Here is a 20,855-nt window from a genome sequence, read left to right on the forward strand (position 1 = left end):
ATAAGACCGATTTTTGGCTGTTTTAAACTCCTCCCCTCAATAGTGACTGCTACATCTAAGCAGTTAAACAGAAGGAATGGGCTCTGTCCCCAAAAAAATAGAACATGTACCATTCATGTCCGCAATTGCATAGGCATATTCTATTAGTGCCGGCAATGTGTGGTCCGCAAAATGCGGAACGCACAATGCCGGTGTCCGTGTTTTGCAGATCCGCAAAACACACACGGAAGTCTGAATGGAGCCTTATACACACATATTCAGCTACTTGTGTTTTGGTAATATTAGATACACTGAAAACATACATATTTCCTGCGCGCTTGTTGTAGAGCATCAGACTCCTCAAATTTCTTAGCTTCTTCTCTGAACTTTTTGATATTTTCTTTCATCTCTTTGTTTCTTGAAAGTTCCTGCTTGATGTCATCAAGGAGGCCAGCCAGGAAGCCTCTTCTTCCTTGAGATGAATAGCAGCGCAACTAAAAATTAAAATAAAAAAGGGGTCCAAAAAGTCATTTTGAAAAATGGCATGCAATAAAGAGGAGCAGTAAACGCAGAAGATTATAGTGGCTCACTTCACTTGTCACCGTGGTAATGGTGCCCTGCTGCACCATTAACCTACTCTCTTAATTTAAACAAATATAAAATAATCAGCAGGCACTCACCATCTGAATTTCACATATATTACACATTTAATATAATGATCGATTAAATGAAATATTGTGGATAAATTATTATGGATAATAGTACAGTATATTTTAAACTTTAAATACAATGTACAAAAAGAATTGACAACCGTATAACTAATTACAAATAAAAATGTCAGATGTGATAGAATCAATTGTAAAAATCAAATAAAAAAATTGACTTAAAATCTGAAGTATCACCTAGGATTATTTTCGAATAATATTCGAATGTCCACTAGGGGTACTTGTCTATATGTCCTTGTTAACCATCCAATACAATACAAAGTTCTTTGCAGAATGTGCAAAATTATAATGTATGTTCGACAAAATTTCGATCGGTCTTTGATTGCAGCTATCCTTGATTTATGCACTGAAGTGTCTGTTATTTTCAATAGGACACTAAGGCTGTGCAGTTATATCAATGGGTGATTTTTGAATTAACACGATATATCTTACAGAAGATTAAATAGTCAATTGTTCGTATAAAATTCGATGGCGCTTACTGTAGAGGCGTCCCTCTGACAGTTAAGCTACCCACCCAGACCCAGAACTTTTGTCTTTTCTTTTCGTATAGTGTGGTTATGGCACTCAGCTGTTGGCGTCCCACGTGGTGGTAGATAGATAAGTTTTAAAAAAAAAGACTAAGTTGTTAGTTATCTTGAATAATTCAGGCTTTTTCGGGTCTGTACTTCTTAGGCTACTTTCACACTCCGTTTGAAGGCTCACACAAGCGGCCCTGAACGGATCCGTCCAGCCCTAATGCATTCAGAGTGGATGCGGATCTGCTCAGAATGCATCAATCTGGCACAGTTTGTCCTCCGCTCCGCAGGTGGACACCCGAACGCTGCTTGCAGGGACGCCTCTACAGTAAGCGCCATCTAATTTTATACGAACAATTGACTAATCTTATGTAAGATATATCGTATTATTAATTCAAAAGTCACCCATTGATATAACTGCACAGCCTTAGTGTCCTATTAAAAATAACACACTTCAGTGCATAAATCAAGGATATCGGCGATCAAAGACCGATCAAAATTTGGTCGAACATACATTATAATTATGCACATTCAGAAAAGAACTTTGCATTGGATTGTATTGGATGGTTAACAATGACAGACAAGTACACCTAGTGGACATTCGAAATTGCATTCGAAAAAAATCCATCAAAATAATCCTAGGTGATACTTCTGATTTTTATTCGATTTTTACAATTGATTCCATCACATCTGACATTTTTATTTGTAATTAGTTATATGGTTGTCAATTCTTTTTGTACATTGTATTTCAAGTTTAAAATATACTGTACTATTTATCCATCATTTATCCACAATATTTTATTTAATCAATCATTATATTAAATGTGTTATATATGTGAAATTCAGATGGTGAGTGCCTGCTGATTATTTTATAATTGTTTAAAAAAAACACTATGGCTGGCAATCTAGTGTGTACAGTATGTATACAGTCTATTGCAGGGGTGCACAACCTGCAGCGCAGGGGCCAACTACCTTTGATAACATTCTATGCAGTTCCCCGACTACATGGTAAGATAATAGAGGGGTGTGGAGTATTGGTGGTCCACTGTTTTTGATTCCTCCTGGCACAATAACACAAACTCAAGTAGTTGGAGACAACTCTTTATTTACAAATACATGACAATGCGTTTCGAAGTAGAAAAACACTCCTTTTTCAAGTCTAAATATAAAAGTAATTAGATATAGTAGAAATAAAAAATTGAGACTGGCAATGGTGGTATGCTGACGGAACAAGGATGACATAGGATAACAATAGTAATGGTAGTGACAATAGTGAAAATGTGCAGTTTAGGATAAAATTGGAAATAAAACCATGTACTTAACCCCTTCACGCAACATCACGTACATGTACGTGGGGGAATGTGGTGCCTCACCGCATCCCCACGTGCATGTACGTGATCGGCTTTCACTGTCAGCACAGGGACCGAAGCGCTGAAGGTTCAGTGAAGCCGGCGTGCTGGGGTTGCTAGGCAACCAGAGAAGCCGGAAGGAGCTGTATTGGACCCCTGACCCGCCCACGATCGCTGTGACTGGTCCAATACTGCAGAGGGACCAATCGCAGCGCATCGGGGCAGGTAAGGGGGGGTTAGGGAGGGACCGTGTGCTTCTCCTTCTCTGATCGTCCCAATTCCTGTCAGGGAAGCGATCAGAGAAGGAGATAGTGTGAAAATCTGCTGTACCTATGACATGTATACTAGTCATGGAGCACTGCTACTTAGCGCTCCATGACTAGTATACTCGTCATCGCATTTAACTGTCACCATGTCTGCAGACATGGTGACAGCGCTGAGTGCCGACTGTTACACACAGCCAGGCACCTTGGGTCAATGCCGAGGGGGGTCCTGTGACCCCCCCCCCCCCCGTATCGGCGATCGCTGCAAACCGCAGGTCAATTCAGACCTGTGGTTTGCAGCGCTTTATGTAGTTTCTGATCCCTGCGGTCCCTGACCACAGGGATCAGAAACCTAAAAATTGCCAAAGATCTAATTTTTTTTTAACCCCCCCACCCCCCTGCACCCCTGAATTCATTTATGTGGCGGGGTACAGGGGGGCGGTTTGTGGGCGGTGCGGCAGTTGCGGGAGGCGTGGCAGGCGGGATTGCGATCCCCCGCCCGCCTCCCATTATAATAATCGTTGGTGTACAGTGGTATACCAGGGTGTCAGCACATTGCTGACACCCTGGTATAAACGGCTGACATGGACCGCTGTATGGAAAAGGTTAGCTCCCTCTCCCATCGGAGGGCTGCTGTACCTTTGCAGCCGAGAGGATGGAGAGGGAGAGAGCCCCCAGACAGCCCCCCCAAGAGCCCCGTCCTCAACCTTCCCCGTCTGCGCAGTTCTGACCATAACTGAGCAGACGGGGAAGGTTCCCATGGCAACAGGATGAGGTGGCCATTCCAGAACGTTGTTCTTGTTCCTCTGCATAAATGCCTTAGTGGATTTTGAGCAGTGTTTAGGGTCGTTGTCTTGTTGAAAGATCCAGCCCCGACGCAGCTTCAGCTTTGTCATTGATTGCTGGACATTGGTCTCCAGAATCTGCTGATACTGTGTGGAATCCATGCGTCCCTCAACTTTGACAAGATTCCCAGTCCCTGCACTGGCCACACAGCCCCACAGCATGATGGAACCACCACCATATTTTACTGTAGGTAGCAGGTGTTTTTCTTGGAATGCTGTGTTCCATATAACACCCCTGGTAATGGCCAAATAACTCAATTTTAGTTTCATCAGTCCACAGCACCTTATTCCAAAATAAAGCTGGCTTGTCCAAATGTGCTTTAGCCCACCTCAAGTGGCACTTTTTGTGCTGGGAGCGGAGAAAAGGCTTCCTCTGCATCACTCTCGCATACAGCATCTCCTTGTGTAAAGTGCGCCGAATGGTTGAACGATGCACAGTGACTCCATCTGCAGAAAGATGATGTTGTAGGTCTTTGGTGCTGGTCTGTGGGTTGACTGACTGTTCTCACCATTCGTCGCTTCTGTCTATCCGATATTTTTCTTGGTCTGCCACTTTGAGCCTTAACTTGAACTGAGCCTGTGGTCTTCCATTTCCTCAATATGTTCCTAACTGTGGAAACAGACAGCTGAAATCTCTGAGACAGCTTTCTGTATCCTTCCCCTAAATCATGATGGTGAACAATCTTTGTCTTCAGGTCATTTGACAGTTGTTTTGAGACCCCCATGTTGCTACTCTTCAGAGAAAATTAAAAGAGGAGGAAAACTTACAATTGACCCCCTTAAATACTCTCTCTCATATTTGGATTCACCTGTGTATGTAGGTCAGGGGTCACTGAGCTTACCAACCCAATTTGAGTTCCAATAATTAGTTCTAAAGGTTTTAGAATCAATAAAATGACAACAGTGCCCAAATTTATGCACCTGCCTAATTTTGTTTAAACAGCTATAGCACACTTTCTGTAAATACAATAAACTTCATTTCACTTCTCAAATATCACTGTGTGTGTCTCCTATATGATATATTTAACTGACATTTTTTATCGTAACAACCAATGATTTATACAGGAAAATCATGACGTTTAACAAGGTTGCCCAAACTTTCGCATCCCACTGTAAATAAAAAAAATTGTATACATATTAGGTATCGCCGCGTCCGTGACAACCTGCTCTATAAAATTACCACATGATCTAACCTGTCAGATGAATGTTGTAAATAACAATAAAAAAAACAATGCCAAAAAAGCTATTTCTTGTTACCTTGCCGCACAAAAAGTGTAATATAGAGCAACCAAAAATCATATGTACCCTAAACTAATGCCAACAAAACTGCCACCCTATCCCGTAGTTTCTAAAATGGGGTCACTTTTTTGGAATTTCTACTCTAGGGGTCCATCAGGGGGGCTTCAAATGGGACATGGTGTCAATAAACCAGTCCAGCAAAATCTGCCTTCCAAAAACCATACGGCGCACCTTTCACTCTACGCCCCGCTGTGTGGCCGTACAGTAGTTTAGGCCACATATAGGGTGTTTCTGTAAACGGCAGAGTCAGGGCAATAAAGATACAGTCTTGTTTGGCTGTTAACCCTTGCTTTGTTAGTGGAAAAAATTGGTTAAAATGGAAAATTAGGCAAAAAAATGAAATTCTCAAATTTCATCCCCATTTGCCAATAACTCTTGTGCAACACCTAAAGGGTTAACGAAGTTTGTAAAATCAGTTTTGAATACCTTGAGGGTGTACTTTCTTAGATGGGGTCACTTTTAGGGAGTTTCTACTCTAGGGGTGCATCAGGGGGCTTCAAATGGCACATGGTGTAAATATACCAGTCCAGCAAAACCTGCCTTCCAAAAACCATACGGCGCACCTTTCACTCTACGCCCCGCTGTGTGGCCGTACAGTAGTTTACGGCCACATATGGGGTGTTTCTGTAAACGGCAGCGTCAGGGCAATAAAGATACAGTCTTGTTTGGCTGTTAACCCTTGCTTTGTTAGTGGAAAAAATTGGTTAAAATGGAAAATTAGGCAAAAAAATGAAATTCTCAAATTTCATCCCCATTTGCCAATAACTCTTGTGCAACACCTAAAGGGTTAACAAAGTTTGTTAAATCAGTTTTGAACACCTTGAGGGGTGTAGTTTATAGAATAGGGTCATTTTTGGGTGGTTTCTATTATGTAAGCCTTGCAAAGTGACTTCAGTGACCTGTAGTGGTCCCTAAAAATTGGATTTCTGAAAAATTTCAAGATTTGCTTCTAAGCCTTGTAACATCCACAAAAAATAAAATATCATTCCCAAAATAATTCAAACATGAAGTACACATATGGGGAATGTAAAGTCATCACAATTTTTGGGGGTATTACTATGTATTACAGAAGTAGAGAAACTGAAACTTTGAAATTTGCAAATTTTTAAAAATTTTGGGTAAAATTGGTATTTTTTTATGCAAAAAATAATAGTTTTGGGACTTAATTTTTCCAGTGTCATGAAGTACAATATGTGACGAAAAAACAATCTCAGAACAGCCTGGATAAGTCAAAGCGTTTTAAAGTTATCAGCACTTAAAGTGACACTGGTCAGATTTGCAAAAAATGACCTGGTCCTTAAGGTGAAATAAGGCTGTGTCTTGAAGGGGTTAAAATACATCATAGATGAGGTCCAATCTCTAAAGAGCATCAAAACAGTTATGCTGGCTAAAAGCAGTAAGCATGATTAATAGATGTATACATATTAAAAATAACTGGTCATTATGCTGATTGTGGTGGCAGTTCATGATGAATGGATGAGAGTCACCCATTTTCATATGCTGGGTCGTGGATCCCATGAATAAAAATATGTAGAGACACGTCGCAGAACGGCACTTCGCAGTGAGAGGATGCTGGACTAAAGTCGGACATGCAGTACTTTTAGTCCGGCAGCCTTTCACCGTGCTGTGCCGGAGCTCCACCCCCTTCCCTATTATAGTCAGTGGGGACGGAGCAGTGGACCGGCGAAATAGCGGCAGGACGGACCAAACAGGGTTAACAGCCTGTTGGATCCGTCCTGGAGCTCATGTGAAAATAGCCTTAGCAGAATGGAGGCATAAAGGATAATTGGCTATATGTAGGGTGAAACAAATGGACGGCTGAAATATTAGTACATTGGGGGTTGTGTGTATGTTTATTGAGTTTTATAAGTGAACTGAGGAGATCTACAGGGAAGGTTTTTTTTTGATAAATGTGGTGATGTTGGAGGGATGACAATATGAAATTATAAAATTGAGGGAGATAATGTGGGTGATACGAATAGCGGTTGGTGTTGTGAATAAGTGGATAGTGGTGTGGCTAAAATGATTAAGAGTGATGGCTGAAACTGTAAATAATGAAAATAATGAATGATATTATATAAAAAATTGTTGGTGTGAGTGAATAACCTTATTGTGGGGATATGCTGTGTGTGGCTACAATGAAGTACTGTGGGGAAGGAGAAGGAGTTTTGATATGAAAAAAAAAATGTAAATAAATTCTGTGATATTAGAAACAATTGCCTTCAAGAGATTGGTTAAGACCATATGGTTCTATGGTTTAAAGCTTGAATATCTAATACATCTCTTTACGTCTAAGTCTCTGGAAGCGGTCAGTGTGGGTATCTGGTACCTGTTCTATAGGAGTAATGGTGAATTTAGTGGGTTCTTCGTTGTGCACTTCTAAAAAATGCCTAGAAACCCCATGTTTGCTGTAACCATTGACTATGTCCCAACAATGTTTGTTGGTCCCCTCTAAGAGTCGGAGTAGTTCGGTCGATATACTGGAGTCCGCAGGTACATTCCAATAAATATATAATATAAGATGAGGAGCAATTCCCAAAAATTTTTACTTCCAAAATTTCCCCGGTGATATTACTGGTGGTGCGTGTGGAAATATTCAGACAACATTTGCAACGGTGGTGGCCACATTTATAGCTGCCAAGAAGTTTGGGGAATAAGGTGGTTCAGTGAGGTTTGATTTTTTCTGTTCCGTATACGACTGAGAGAAATAAGGTTTTCAGGGACTGGGCCCTTCTGAAGGTTATTTGAGGTCTTGGTTGGATGTGTTTCCTTACAAAAGGATTCACCAGTAGTATATATTGTAATATATTGTGGTTGGTGTTGTATGTCATTAGAAAAGTGGATTTGAAGCTTGCAGATATTCCCTGATCCTCTTTCTTTTTTATGGATATTAGGCATTCTTCCTGGGTTTGGTTCTTTGCCCGCCGGTAGGTCGCCTTTATGATCTTGTCAGGGTCCCCTTTGTTTTGAAATCTGCTTTTTATAGTTTGGCTTTGGGTGATATAATCATCATTTGTGCAGTTTCTACGTATCTGCCTGAATTGGCTAAAGGGTATGTTGTTCTTCCATTTTTTTATGATGAGAGCTTTGCCATCAACTTAAAAAAAAAAAAAAGGCTTTGGTTTTGATCAGGGTGGATTTGATTTAAATCACTAGTCTGTAAGGCTTTATTTAAATCATAGTTTTCTACATAAAGACTAATTCTTGCTGGTATAACTTATAATATGCAAGAAGATGAAGATTTTTAGAATAACGACTTTTCATATTAGTTTGATTCTGCATTCATAGGTTTGTAGAAGTTAGGATTAGGCTGCGTTCACACGGGCGAGATTTCCGCGCGGGTGCAATGCAGTAGGTGAACGCATTGCACCTGCACTGAATCCTGACCCATTCATTTCAATGGGGCTGTGTACATGAGCGTTTTTTTTCATGCATCACTTCTGCAATGCTTTAAAATCACAGCATGTTCTATATTCTGCGTTTTTCATGCAGCCCTGGCTCCATAGAAGTGAATGGGGCTGCGTTAATAACGCATTGCATCTGCAAGCAAGTGCGGATGCAATGCGTTTTTCACTGATGGTTGCTAGGAGATGTTGTTTGTAAACCTTCAGTTTTTTATCACGCACGTGAAAAACGCATTGCACCCGCGCGGAAAAAACTGAACAACTAAACGCAATTGCAGCCAAAACTGACTGAACTTGCTTGCAAAATGGTGCGAGTTTAACTGAACGCACCCTGAACGCATCCGGACCTAATCTGTCACGCTCGTGTGAACTCAGCCTTAAGGTATTTTTCTCAACTCTGTTCATGTTATAACATTTTTGCTGTGAAGAAGAGGCATGTGATCTCTGCTGAGTCAAATTCAGTTTTGAGAACTGCAAAAGTAAACCAAGCATCTGTGATAATATCTTGTAGGCAGAGAAACTGACCAATAATCTTACAAAAACCTCTGGAAGAGCATGACATTGTGAATGGATTAATGGAATTTATTTAGAAAAAAAAATACACATATAGAAACATAGAATGTGTCGGCAGATAAGAACCATTTGGCCCATCTAGTCTGCCCAATATACTGAATACTATGGATAGCCCCTGGCCCTATCTTATATGAAGGATGGCCTTATGCCTATCCCATGCATGCTTAAACTCCTTCACTGTATTTGCAGCTACTACTTCTGCAGGAAGGCTATTCCATGCATCCACTACTCTCTCAGTAAAGTAATACTTCCTGATATTAGTTTTAAATTAGCGGGGCAAAGGTTTAAAAGTATGTCCTCTTGTAGCAGTTTTTCTTCTTTTAAATATTCTCTCCTCTTTTACCTTGTTGATTCCCTTTATGTATATAAAAGTTTCTATCATATCCCCTCTGTCTCGTCTTTCTTCCAAGCTATACATGTTAAGGTCCTTTAATCTTTACTGGTAAGTTTTATCCTGTAATGCATGTACTAGTTTAGTAACTCTTCTCTGAACTCTCTCTAAAGCATCAATATCCTTCTGGAGATATGGTCTCCAGTACTGTGCACAATACTCCAAATGAGGTCTCACTAGTGCTCTGTAGAGCGGCATGAGCACCTCCCTCTTTCTACTGGTAATTCCTCTTGCTATACACCCAAGCATTCTGCTAGCATTTCCTGCTGCTCTATAACATTGTCTGCCTACCTTTAAGTCTTGAAATAATGACCCCTAAATCCCTTTCCTCAGATACTGAGGTTAGGACTGTATCACTGATTTTATATTCTGCTCTTGGGTTTTTATGCCCCAGGTGCATTATCTTGCACTTAACATTACATTTTTACTACAACCAATTGAAACAAAAGACACACATGTACAAGTAAAACACAAATATTTTATTAAATAATAAATATAACAGACCATAGATAATGATAAAACGAGTAGCAGCAGTGCAGACAAGCGCAGCAATAAGCAGCTCAGCCGCCTGACTCTGGGTAAATGAATCCAAAAATCCAAAAGAGGAATAGTGAAACAGTGTATGCTGCACTGAGCAGGCAATATAAACCCTACCCATAATACACGTACAAGCCTCCAACCCCCACAGATAAACATACAACTGCAAAAATAGGAGCCAGAAAAAAGGGTGAAATAAGAGCACCTATAGCTAGCTTATAACAATAGTAGTAATAAACGTTGAATAAGAAAAAAATATACTATAACATATTACCTCGAGTTGATAGGAGGCACAGATGGAACAAACCCAGGTCTGGCAGAGAGCCAGATTATAATTGCACATGTGTGTCTTTTGTTTCAATTGGTTGTGTTATAACTCTTTGGCACACATAATCTCATCCTTTTGGCGATTTAATAGGTGGTACTAACATAAAATTTTAGTTGCCAGATTTTTGACCATTCCACTAGTTTTCCTAAATCCTTTTCCATTTGGTGTATCCCTCCAGGAACATCAACCCTGTTATAAATCTTTGTGTCGGGGGCGGAGCTTGCCAATGGCTGAGTGAGACGCGTCTTGTGTGCGCTTCTGAAAGACTCCAGCATTTCCACACTCAGCAGGACTTTGTACGCTTTTAACCACCTCCCGACCGCCTAACGTGCCGATGCGTCCGGGAGGTGGTTGATTTACTCCTCCTGGACGCATCGGCGCGTCATCTCGCGATACCCGAGATTTCCTGTGAACGCGCGCGCGCTCACAGGAACAGAAGGTAAGCGAGTGGATCTCCAGCCTGCCAGCGGCGATCGCTCGCTGGCAGGCTGGAGATGTGATTTTTTTTAACCCCTAACAGGTATATTAGACGCTGTTTTGATAACAGCGTCTAATATACCTGCTACCTGCTCCTCTGGTGGTCCCCTTTGTTAGGATCGACCACCAGAGGAAACAGGTAGGTCAGTAAAGTCGTACCAAACACCACACTACACCCCCCCCCCCCCCCCCCCGGTCACTTATTAACCCCTTATAAACCCCTGATCACCCCATATAAACTCCCTGATCACCCCCCTGTCATGCTCCGTTCAGACGTCCGTATGATTTTTACGGATCCACAGATACATGGATCGGATCCGCAAAACACATACGGACGTCTGAATGGAGCCTTACAGGGGGGTGATCAATGACAGGCGGGTGATCACCCATATAGATTCCCTGATCACCCCCCGTCATTGATCACCCCCCTGTAAGGCTCTATTCAGACGTCCGTATGATTATTCAGACGTCCGTATGATTTTTACGGATACATGGATCGGATCCGCAAAACACGTGCAGACGTCTGAATGAAGCCTTACAGGGGGGTGATCATCCCATATACACTCCCTGATCACCCCCTGTCATTGATCACCCCCCTGTAAGTCTCCATTCAGACGTCCGCATGTATTTTGCGGATCCGATCCATGTATCCATGGATCCGTAAAAATCATACGGACGTCTGAATGGAGCCTTACCAGGGGGTTGATCAATGACAGGGGGGTGATCAGGGAGTCTATATGGGAGATGACCCCCCTGTCATTGATCACCCCCCTGGTAAGGCTCCATTCAGACGTCCGTATGATTTTTACGGATCCATGGATACATGGATCGGATCCGCAAAACACATGCGGACGTGTGAATGGAGCCTTACAGGGGAGGTGATCAATGATTGAGGTGATCAGGGAGTCTATATGGGTGATCACCCCCCTGTCATTGATCAACCCACCCCCCCCCCCCCCCCCCCCCCGAATTTTTTTTGGCCCAAGTTAGCGGAAATATATTTTTTTTTGTTTGTTTTTTCTTACAAAGTCTCATATTCCACTAACTTGTGTCAAAAAATAAAATCTCACATGAACTCACCATACCCCTCACGGAATCCAAATGCGTAAACATTTTTTGACATTTATATTCCAGACTTCTTCTCACGCTTTAGGGCCCCTAAAAAGCCAGGGCAGTATAAATACCCCACATGTGACCCCATTTCAGAAAGAAGACACCCCAAGGTATTCCGTGAGGGGCATATTGAGTCCATGAAAGATTGAAATTTTTGTCCTAAGTTAGCGGAAAGTGAGACAGAAAAAAAAAATATATATCAATTTCCGCTAACTTATGCAAAAAAAAATAATAATAATTCTATGAACTCGCCAGGCCCCTCATTGGATACCTTGGGGTGTCTTCTTTCCAATGTGGGGTTACATGTGGGGTATTTATACTGCCCTGGCTTTTTAGGGGCCTTAAAGCGTGAGAAGAAGTCTGGGATCCAAATGTCTAAAAATGCCCTCCTAAAAAGGAATTTGGGCACCTTTGCGCATCTAGGCTGCAAAAAAGTGTCAACACATCTGGTATCGCCGTACTCAGGAGAAGTTGGGGAATGTGTTTTGCGGTGTCATTTTACATATACCCATGCTGGGTGAGAAAAATATCTTGGTCAAATGCCAACTTTGTATAAAATAAATTGGAAAAGTTGTCTTTTGCCAAGATATTTCTCTCACCCAGCATGAGTATATGTAAAATGACACCCCAAAACACATTCCCCAACTTCTCCCGAGTACAGCGATACCAGATGTGTGACACTTTTTTGCAGCCAAGGTGGGCAAAGGGGCACATATTCCAAAGAGCACCTTTCGGATTTCGCAGGCCATTTTTTACACATTTTGATTGCAAACTACTTCTCACACATTTGGGCCCCTAAATTGCCAGGACAGTATAACTACGCCACAAGTGACCCCATTTTGGAAAGAAGACACCCCAAGGTATTCCGTGAGGGGCACGGCGAGTTCCTAGAATTTTTTGTCGCAAGTTAGTAGAATATGAGACTTTGTAAGAGAAAAATAAAATAAAATAAAAATCATCATTTTCGGCTAACTTGTAACAAAAAATAAAAAGTTCTATGAACTCACTATGCCCATCAGCGAATACCTTAGGGTGCCTACTTTCCGAAATGGGGTCATTTGTGGGGGTTTTCTACTGTTTGGGCATTGTAGAACCTCAGGAAACATGACAGGTGCTCAGAAAGTCACAGCTGCTTCAAAAAGCGGAAATTCACATTTTTGTACCATAGTTTGTAAACGCTATAACTTTTACCCAAACCATTTTTTTTTTTTATTTTTTTTTGCCCAAACATTTTTTTTTATCAAAGACATGTAGAACTATAAATTTAGCGAAAAATTTATATATGGATGTCGTTTTTTTTGCAAAATTTTACAGCTGAAAGTGAAAAATGTCATTTTTTGCAAAAAAATTGTTACATTTTGATTAATAACAAAAAAAGTTAAAATGTCAGCAGCAATGAAATACCACCAAATGAAAGCTCTATTAGTGAGAAGAAAAGGAGGTAAAATTCATTTGGGTGGTAAGTTGCATGACCGAGCGATAAACGGTGAAAGTAGTGTAGTGCAGAAGTGTAAAAAGTGGCCTGGTCATGAAGGGGGTTTTAGCTAGCGGGGCTGAAGTGGTTAAGACCCCATGGGTGGCCGTAGAAGAGGGGCCCCATCTTCTCCAGCTCCTTCCCAGAGACCCTCGAGAGCGATCACATGCTTTTTTACTACCCCTAACTCAGTGGGTGAACACGGCAGGAACGACGCGGTGTCCAAGATGGGGCAGGCTCCGAGACAGACGGCAGCTCCTTCCTGCAGTGCACAGAGAAACCCTGGAAACAAAAGCCCGCCGAGTAACCACTCACCAACTTCTTACGCAGAGGCGCTGAGTCCATCCTCAGCTCCCCCATCCTCTCCAGCCCTCTTCAAGACGGTGGACGCATCCCTGGGCTCTTCACCACGTGTCCGCAGCTCTCCAGAGGCATCACCCAGGTCAGTGAGCCCGTGTGCCCTGCAACACGATGGGGGTGACTGGGACTGGAAAACTCATCTCAAGTCCCTTCCCACTAAACATGAGATGGATGTCTTATTTATGAGACTTGAGACGTCCCACAAACAAGACATGGCGGCTATACAGCACGACATTCAACACATCGGCCATCGGGTGGAGGAAATTGATTCTGCCCAAGTGCAATTTCAGGCGACCCTGGAATCGCACAGACTGGTCTTGCAAGACCACACTGACCAGATCCAAGATATCCTCTCCCATCTTGAGGACATTGAAAATCGTAACCGGAGGAATAACTTTTGGATCCGGGGCCTATCTGAGAATATACTCCCTCAAGACCTTGAAACCTGGGCCCTGTCCTTTTTTGGGTCACTCCTACAAAGAACCCCCGACCAACCTATTGAACTGGATAGGATCCACAGGGCGCTAGGCCCCAAGCCGAGTGACCTAACGAGTCCCCGTGACGTTATCTGTAGGGTGTACTTTTATAAGGATAAGGAAGCAATCCTCAAAGCCTACAGAAATGCGGAACCTGTCCGGTCTGAAGATAAAGAGATCCTCATCCTGCCAGACGCACATTACTCCTGAGAAAGGCCCTGAACCCCCTTCTTTCTGAGCTAAAGAAGCGCTCCAAACCATATAGATGGGGTTACCCGTTTGAACTAATCGGAACGGAAGACTGGGACATTCAAGTCTATAGCGGACCTTCCTAAGTTTCTGGAGACCTTTGATCTACCCCATCTGGACCTGCCGGAGTGGCCTAGACCTCGAGAAATCTCTGCGGCCCCGCGTCGTGAGCAATGGCAGAGTGTAGCGGCTAAGCCGAAGAGGCCTCCCAGACGCCTGCCTATGATATCTGACTAGCCCATGCTGTCTCACTTGCCACTTGTGGCTTTGAGTAATGCGCTACTCATATTTAACTCAGAGGCTGAGCCATTGTTGTACTAGTTATATAGATTTTCTTCTCCTGTCATTTACCACGGGTCACACAGTGTGTTTTATATGTCCTGCACTGTTATAAGTTCAATTTTCTTATATTGCTGGAGTTTAATGTGTAGTCCACTTAGTTCTAGTCTTCTCCTTCTCCCACCTAGGGTCTGCGGTATGCAGTACTGCCTGTGACTGAAGTCACGACTTAAGTTCCTTTTCTTTGGTTTTTCTTGTCCAGTTTCTTTTTCCCCTTCCCCCCCCTTTTTAGGCTGATTTTGTCGGCCCTCCATGTGTGTCTGGTCTAGTCCTGTGTTTAGTGTTTTAGTCCCTAGCTCAATTTGTCACATCCCCTTCCTAGTGTTCCCCCGACCCCTCTTCCCATAAAGGTTTCTCTAGAGCACCATAGAGATGGCACCTCTCTCATTTTGTACATACAATGTTAGGGGTTTCAATGTACCAAAAAAGGAGTCGGGTCCTGTACAGATTACATAGGAAAAGGGTGCTGATAGCTATTCTGCAAGAAACGCACTTTAAAGCTAATGCTATTCCGAAATGTGAATCTAAATATTTCCCGACCTGGTTTCATGCTCCCAACCCTGAGAGAAAGGCGGGGGTGTCCATTGCTTTGCATAAATACTTCCGCCACTCAATATTAGCCTCTGAGGTAGATCCTAGGGGCAGATACCTCTTTCTTAAGCTCTCGGTCGACCAATCTGTTATATCTATTGCTAACGTTTATTTCCCCCAACCAGGGACAATCCACATTTGGAACTAAAGTCTTGAGGAGGTGGCTAGATTCGCCGATTGCTCCCCGATTATCGTAGGTGGCAACTTTAACTTAGTGATGGATCTGGCCCTAGACTCGTCCAATGGTAAGTCCTCAGACTCCTCGGTGTGTATACATCAATTTCAGAAGGACCTAGGTGTCCTTGGGCTAGTGGATATGTGGTGGGTTATGCACCCAGGCATCAGGGATTACACCCATTTTTCCCATAGCCATAATAGTTATGGCAGGCTGGACCATCTCTTCATCTCACAGAAGCTCCTTGACCTTGATCCCAAGTGCTCCATAGATACTATTGTGTGGTCCGACCATGCCCCTGTGTATGGCCATCTGGTGGGCTCCCCACTAGGAAATCTGACATCCTCATGGCGGCTAAACGACAATCTGCTGAACGACGGGGTGTGTATGGCTGACATCAGGAAGGCCGTGGTGGATTTTTCTTTAAATCACGAATCCGACACTACCGCTAAACCGGTGAAATGGGAGGCCCTCAAATGTGTGTTACGAGGCCTATTCATCTCCAATGGGTCGCGGTTGGAAAAAAAAGAGCGTACCTTGAAACTTTCCAATTTTTTTTCTGAGCTTACTCAGAGGGAGGAGCGGAATAAGTTGTCCCCTACGGATTCCCTGAGAGCGGACATTTCTTCCCTACATCAGCAGATTTTAAAAATCTTAGATCAGAAATCCCTATGTGCCAGGGATAGAGCTAGGCGTGGTTTTTATGAATATGGAGATAAGAGCGGGCGGTGGTTAGCACGCGCTCTTCAGCCAAGCCCCCAGTGACACACATGCATTCGGCGATCTCCGCAGAATTTACAAAATATTACTCCGCCCTTTACGATCTGCAGGCCTACCGAGATATAGCTTCAGCACCCTTGACGGAGGACATACGTCAGTACCTAGCCTCTAATGGCCCCAAGCCTTTGGATAATGTGACTTCCTCTGACCTGGAAAGTGATTTTCCCATCTCTGAAATTAAAGCAGCAATCCAGGACCTGAAAATAGGTTAATGTCCCGGACCCGACGGGTTAACCCCTCGTTTTTACAAAGCCCTGTCAGAGGACTTGGCTCCAGTCCTAACTGAGACCTTTAACTCTATTTGGTCTATATGCCCCTTTCCATATCAGGCCTTGCAGGCGCACGCAGTGGTCATCCCTAAGCCGGGTAGAGACCCTACGGTTTGTGGCAAATATAGGCCGATTTCGATTCTTAATGTCGACCTGAAAATGTATGCTAAGATACAGGCCATGCGATTGCGCCCGCACATTCCCGGTAGTGTTCACAAAGAACAGGTGGGATTTGTCCCCGGCCGAGAGGCCCGTGATAATACCCTGAAGTCTCTGGGACTCATAGCCAGAGCAAGACAATATAAAAAACCGTTGTGTCTTTTGTTGATTGATGCCGAGAAGGCATTCGACCGGGTGGACTGGAGGTTTCTGTCTGAAACCCTAGTCCACCTAGGTCTGGATAACAAGATGCTCTAACGCATAATGGCTCTCTATTCTTCGCCATCGGCATGTGTAAGGGTCAATGGCACTCTGTCCTCACCATTTCAGATACGAAACGGCACCCGCCAGGGTTGCCCCCTGTCTCAGTTTTTGTATATACTGACTATGGAGTCCCTGGCCAATGCCCTTAGAGAAAATACAGCAATCACCGGTTTTCGGATCGGACAAACTGAACATAAATTATCGTAGTTTGCGGACGATCTGCTTATATACCTCACGTCCCCCAGAATAGGCCTTCCGTCCGTTCTTAGGGAATTTAGTACATTTGGACGCCTCAGTAACTTCAAGGTTAACGTACATAAGTCCGAGATCCTGAATGTTACGCTCCCCCATAGGGAAGTGCAATCCCTCAGAGAATCCTTCTCCTTAAAATGGACGGAAGACTATTAAGAATTTGGGAGTACACATGCCTGCCAACCCTTAACACCTATTTAAACTTGAATATACTCCTCTCCTTAAATCCATTACAGTGAGTCTACAGAACTGGGCGCCCTTACGAATTTCATGGTTTGGAAAAATCAATACCCTTAAAATGGACATATTACCACGTCTACTCTATTTATTTCAATAAATTCGGCGCTTGACTTCTCACTTCGTGTGGAGTCAGTCTAGAGCACGGCTCGCCATAGTCTTTTGACTCGCCCTAAACTAGAGGGAGGGACAGGTCTACCTAACTTTTTGGCATACTACTATAGGGCTGCAATTACGAACTGAGTCTTGGATCTCTTTCATAATAAGGATACTAAGATGTGGGTAGAAATTGAACATGAAACGAGCCCCCATCTTGCAACAGGCATATTTGAACTGCCCCCTAATTCATTAAATCTCCCGCATACCCAATCTGATATGCTCCTCCCTACTTTAGCCGTCACCTGGATTAAGTTGGCATCTAAATTAAATATAGCCAAGATTCCAGGCTCCCTTTCAATGCTCACTGACCATCCAGATTTACCTGTGGGACTTAAACAGGTGCCCGCCTTTCAAGTTCACCATGCAACTACTGTCAGACTGAGAGACGTCTGTTCTTTAACTGGGGTGCGCCCCCTAGAGGACCTATCACACATACTCCCACCATCTACCGGAAGATGGTTCCTCTATTTTCAGCTCAGGGGGTTCGTTAATTACTTGATGCCTGGTATGCAGTCCCGCACATCTCTAACGGAGTTTGAAAAGTTGTGTGTTGCTCAATCGGCCCCTGGCCATGCTATTTCTCTACTCTATGCCTTGCTGAACACCGGAGGTGACTGGGGACCGCCAATCTGAAGATTCCCACCCCAAACTCAAGTTTATGTTGGATTGGGAAACAGAATTGGGAGAGACCTTTACTGCGTTCCATGCTTCTTTCTCATAAGATCTCTATATCGTGTAATTTGCAAGAACTCAATTATAAAATACTTACCAGATGGTATTGGACACCAGAGAAAGTGCATCGTTTCTATCCCTCTGTTTCTGAGTTGTGTTGGAGGTGCCTGGGTGCTAGGGGGACCATGACTCATATGGTGGGAATGCCCGAAGCTTAACCCGCTGTGGATAGAGGTTTTCAAGCTTTATAATTTCCTATTCCGTGCCGCTACAGTTCCCTCTCCTTCCTTCGCTCTTTTATCTATTTTCCCGGGACGGATCTCGCATATTAAAAAGGGAGCATTGCGGCTTTTTACGTAGGCCATGAGACAAATTATGCCGCGCAATTAGAGATCGACCGAGTGTTTGAGAAGGATTACCTGGGCCTCTGCACTGGATGTGCTGTTTCACAGAGAGGAGATGTGTGCCTCTGACCGTAACTAGATTCTGGCATTTCTTAAGGGCTGGGAGCCATGGTCCAGAGCCTCTGCCTCGTTTTCGGTTTGGGTGGCTTCAGGGGTTCTTCCCGATTCCCCTCCGTGAGATTGCCAAGCTATTCACTTGCTGGGTCCTATGATTTTCTCCCCCCCCCCCCCCTCCTTTTGTGTGTCGTCTTGTCTCTCCCCGTCTCTGTCACTGTTTGTCTAGAATTATTTGCCTACATAGCCTATGTTAGAGGCCTTATTAAACCCTCTTGGGTTTTGATTCCTCCAACTTTATGACAGTTTGTTGTTTTGCAGTACAGTCATATGCTTATACCATGCCCTTGATGTAACTATGCACTATCTGACACTATACTGCTGTCTGCGATTGCAAGAAGCACTGTAACTGTATGAGTGGTTTCTATACTGCTATTTGTGATGTTTCTTTTATGTTTATAAAAGATAAAATCTTATTGAACCATAAATCTTTGTGTCATCAGCAAAAAGACACACCTTACCATCGAGGCCTTCTGTAATTTCGCAGATATTAAACAATATGGGTCCCAGAACAGATGCCCGAGGTACCCCACTGGCAACAAGACAATGGTCTGAATATACTCTATTGACTACAACCCTCTGTTGTCTGTCCCTCAGCCTCTGCCTGATCCATTCAACAATATAGGAGTCCACGTGCAGCCTTATTCTACATAATAAAAAAAAAAATATATATATCTTTTTTAAATATTTAAATATTTTTAACCTTTGGATGGTAATATTTTCCTCAAAAAGCATTTTATCAAAAAAATAATAAAAAAAATGATTTAAATAAAAAAAAAAACGTTTTTGTTTTAAATCATTGATTTTTATCCACCCTGGTTTTGATGGATATGTCTTCGAAGAAAATAAATAAATCTAGGTATTCAATGGCTGTGGTACAATGATTAGCTGTAAAACGTGAGGTTGAAAGTGTTATTGTTTAGATATGAAGTGAATTCCATGGCTTCATTCAGGTTTCCATTTCAGATAACTAGTAGGTCATCGATGTAACGTTGGTACAGTATTATCTTATTGGTCCAGGGGTGGTTGTTGTAGATATACCGTATTTTCTGACATATAAGACGACCGCCAACTTTTCCATTTAAAATAAAGGTTTTGGGCTATACGCGCCGTATAAGATTACCCCTGAATGCCCAGCTCTCCCTGTCTTCAAGACTATCTTCTCCAGTCCATGGAACTGAGTGGGATCTGTGGAGGGCACTGTTATGGGGAGGGGGATCTGTGGAGGGCACTGTTATGGGGAGGGGGATCTGTGGAGGGCACTGTTATGGGGAGGGGGATCTGTGGAGGGCACTGTTATGGGGAGGGGGATCTGTGGAGGGCACTGTTATGGGGACGGGGATCTGTGGAGGGCACTGTTATGGGGAGGGGGATCTGTGGATAACACTATATAGCATCTTATGCTATATGTGTCATCCACAGATTCCCCCCCCCCCCACTAAACAGTGCCATCCACAGATCCCCTTCCCCGACGCTAGTGGGAGGAGCAGGCACGTGATATCAGTGAGTGAGCGCCGCCCGCACTGCCTTCTGTTACCGGAGAGTAAGGTATCCTAGTAAAGAGATGAGCGATGATTAAAGTTACTGATTACAGTTCAAAAAATGTACTCCTGTGAGTTAGATTATACCATCGGATCTGAGTATACCCGGCGTATAAGACGACCCCCGACTTTTGAAAATAATTTCTAGCGTTAGAAAGTAGTCTTTTACGCCGGAAAATACGGTAATTGCACTTCAAAGTGGCCCATATATAAATGTGCGAAACACGGCTCCAGATGCGTACCCATCGAAGTACCCTTAATTTGTTTGTATATATTTTGTTTGTTTTCAAATGAAGTCTATGTCCTTTAGTACGAACTGGCTCTGTGAGATAGGTATTGTTGTATCTTGTTGAAGGAAAGTGTCTTATTGCTTTTCTCTGCCTGCTATGTATGGAATATTGGAATAGATGGCGGAGACGTCCAACATCATCCAGGTGTATGATTCCTGCCACTAGACGTCTCTGAGTGGAGATATTAGACTTGGCGAGTCCTTCAAATATGATGGTAGTCCGGTGACATACTTTTGTAATAGGATGTCTACA

The 20,855-nt window shown here is 43.1% G+C and overlaps 1 protein-coding gene across 2 annotated transcripts in view; it reads right to left on the bottom strand.

The window, feature by feature from the left end:
- TIMM44 (translocase of inner mitochondrial membrane 44) overlaps window positions 1–20,855 on the bottom strand; it is a 311,940-nt gene that overhangs the window by 228,038 nt on the left and 63,047 nt on the right. The window contains exon 3 of one of the 2 annotated variants that reach the window (XM_044306666.1): window positions 303–473. The exons of the other annotated variant lie outside the window; for it this stretch is intronic. Within the exon in view, the coding sequence (XP_044162601.1) occupies window positions 303–473 (171 nt within the window). The remainder of the gene's footprint in view (window positions 1–302; window positions 474–20,855) is intronic. 2 annotated transcript variants of the gene reach the window in all.

Source organism: Bufo gargarizans, chromosome 1, assembly GCF_014858855.1.
Source record: "Bufo gargarizans isolate SCDJY-AF-19 chromosome 1, ASM1485885v1, whole genome shotgun sequence".
Taxonomy (NCBI): Eukaryota; Metazoa; Chordata; class Amphibia; order Anura; family Bufonidae; genus Bufo; species Bufo gargarizans.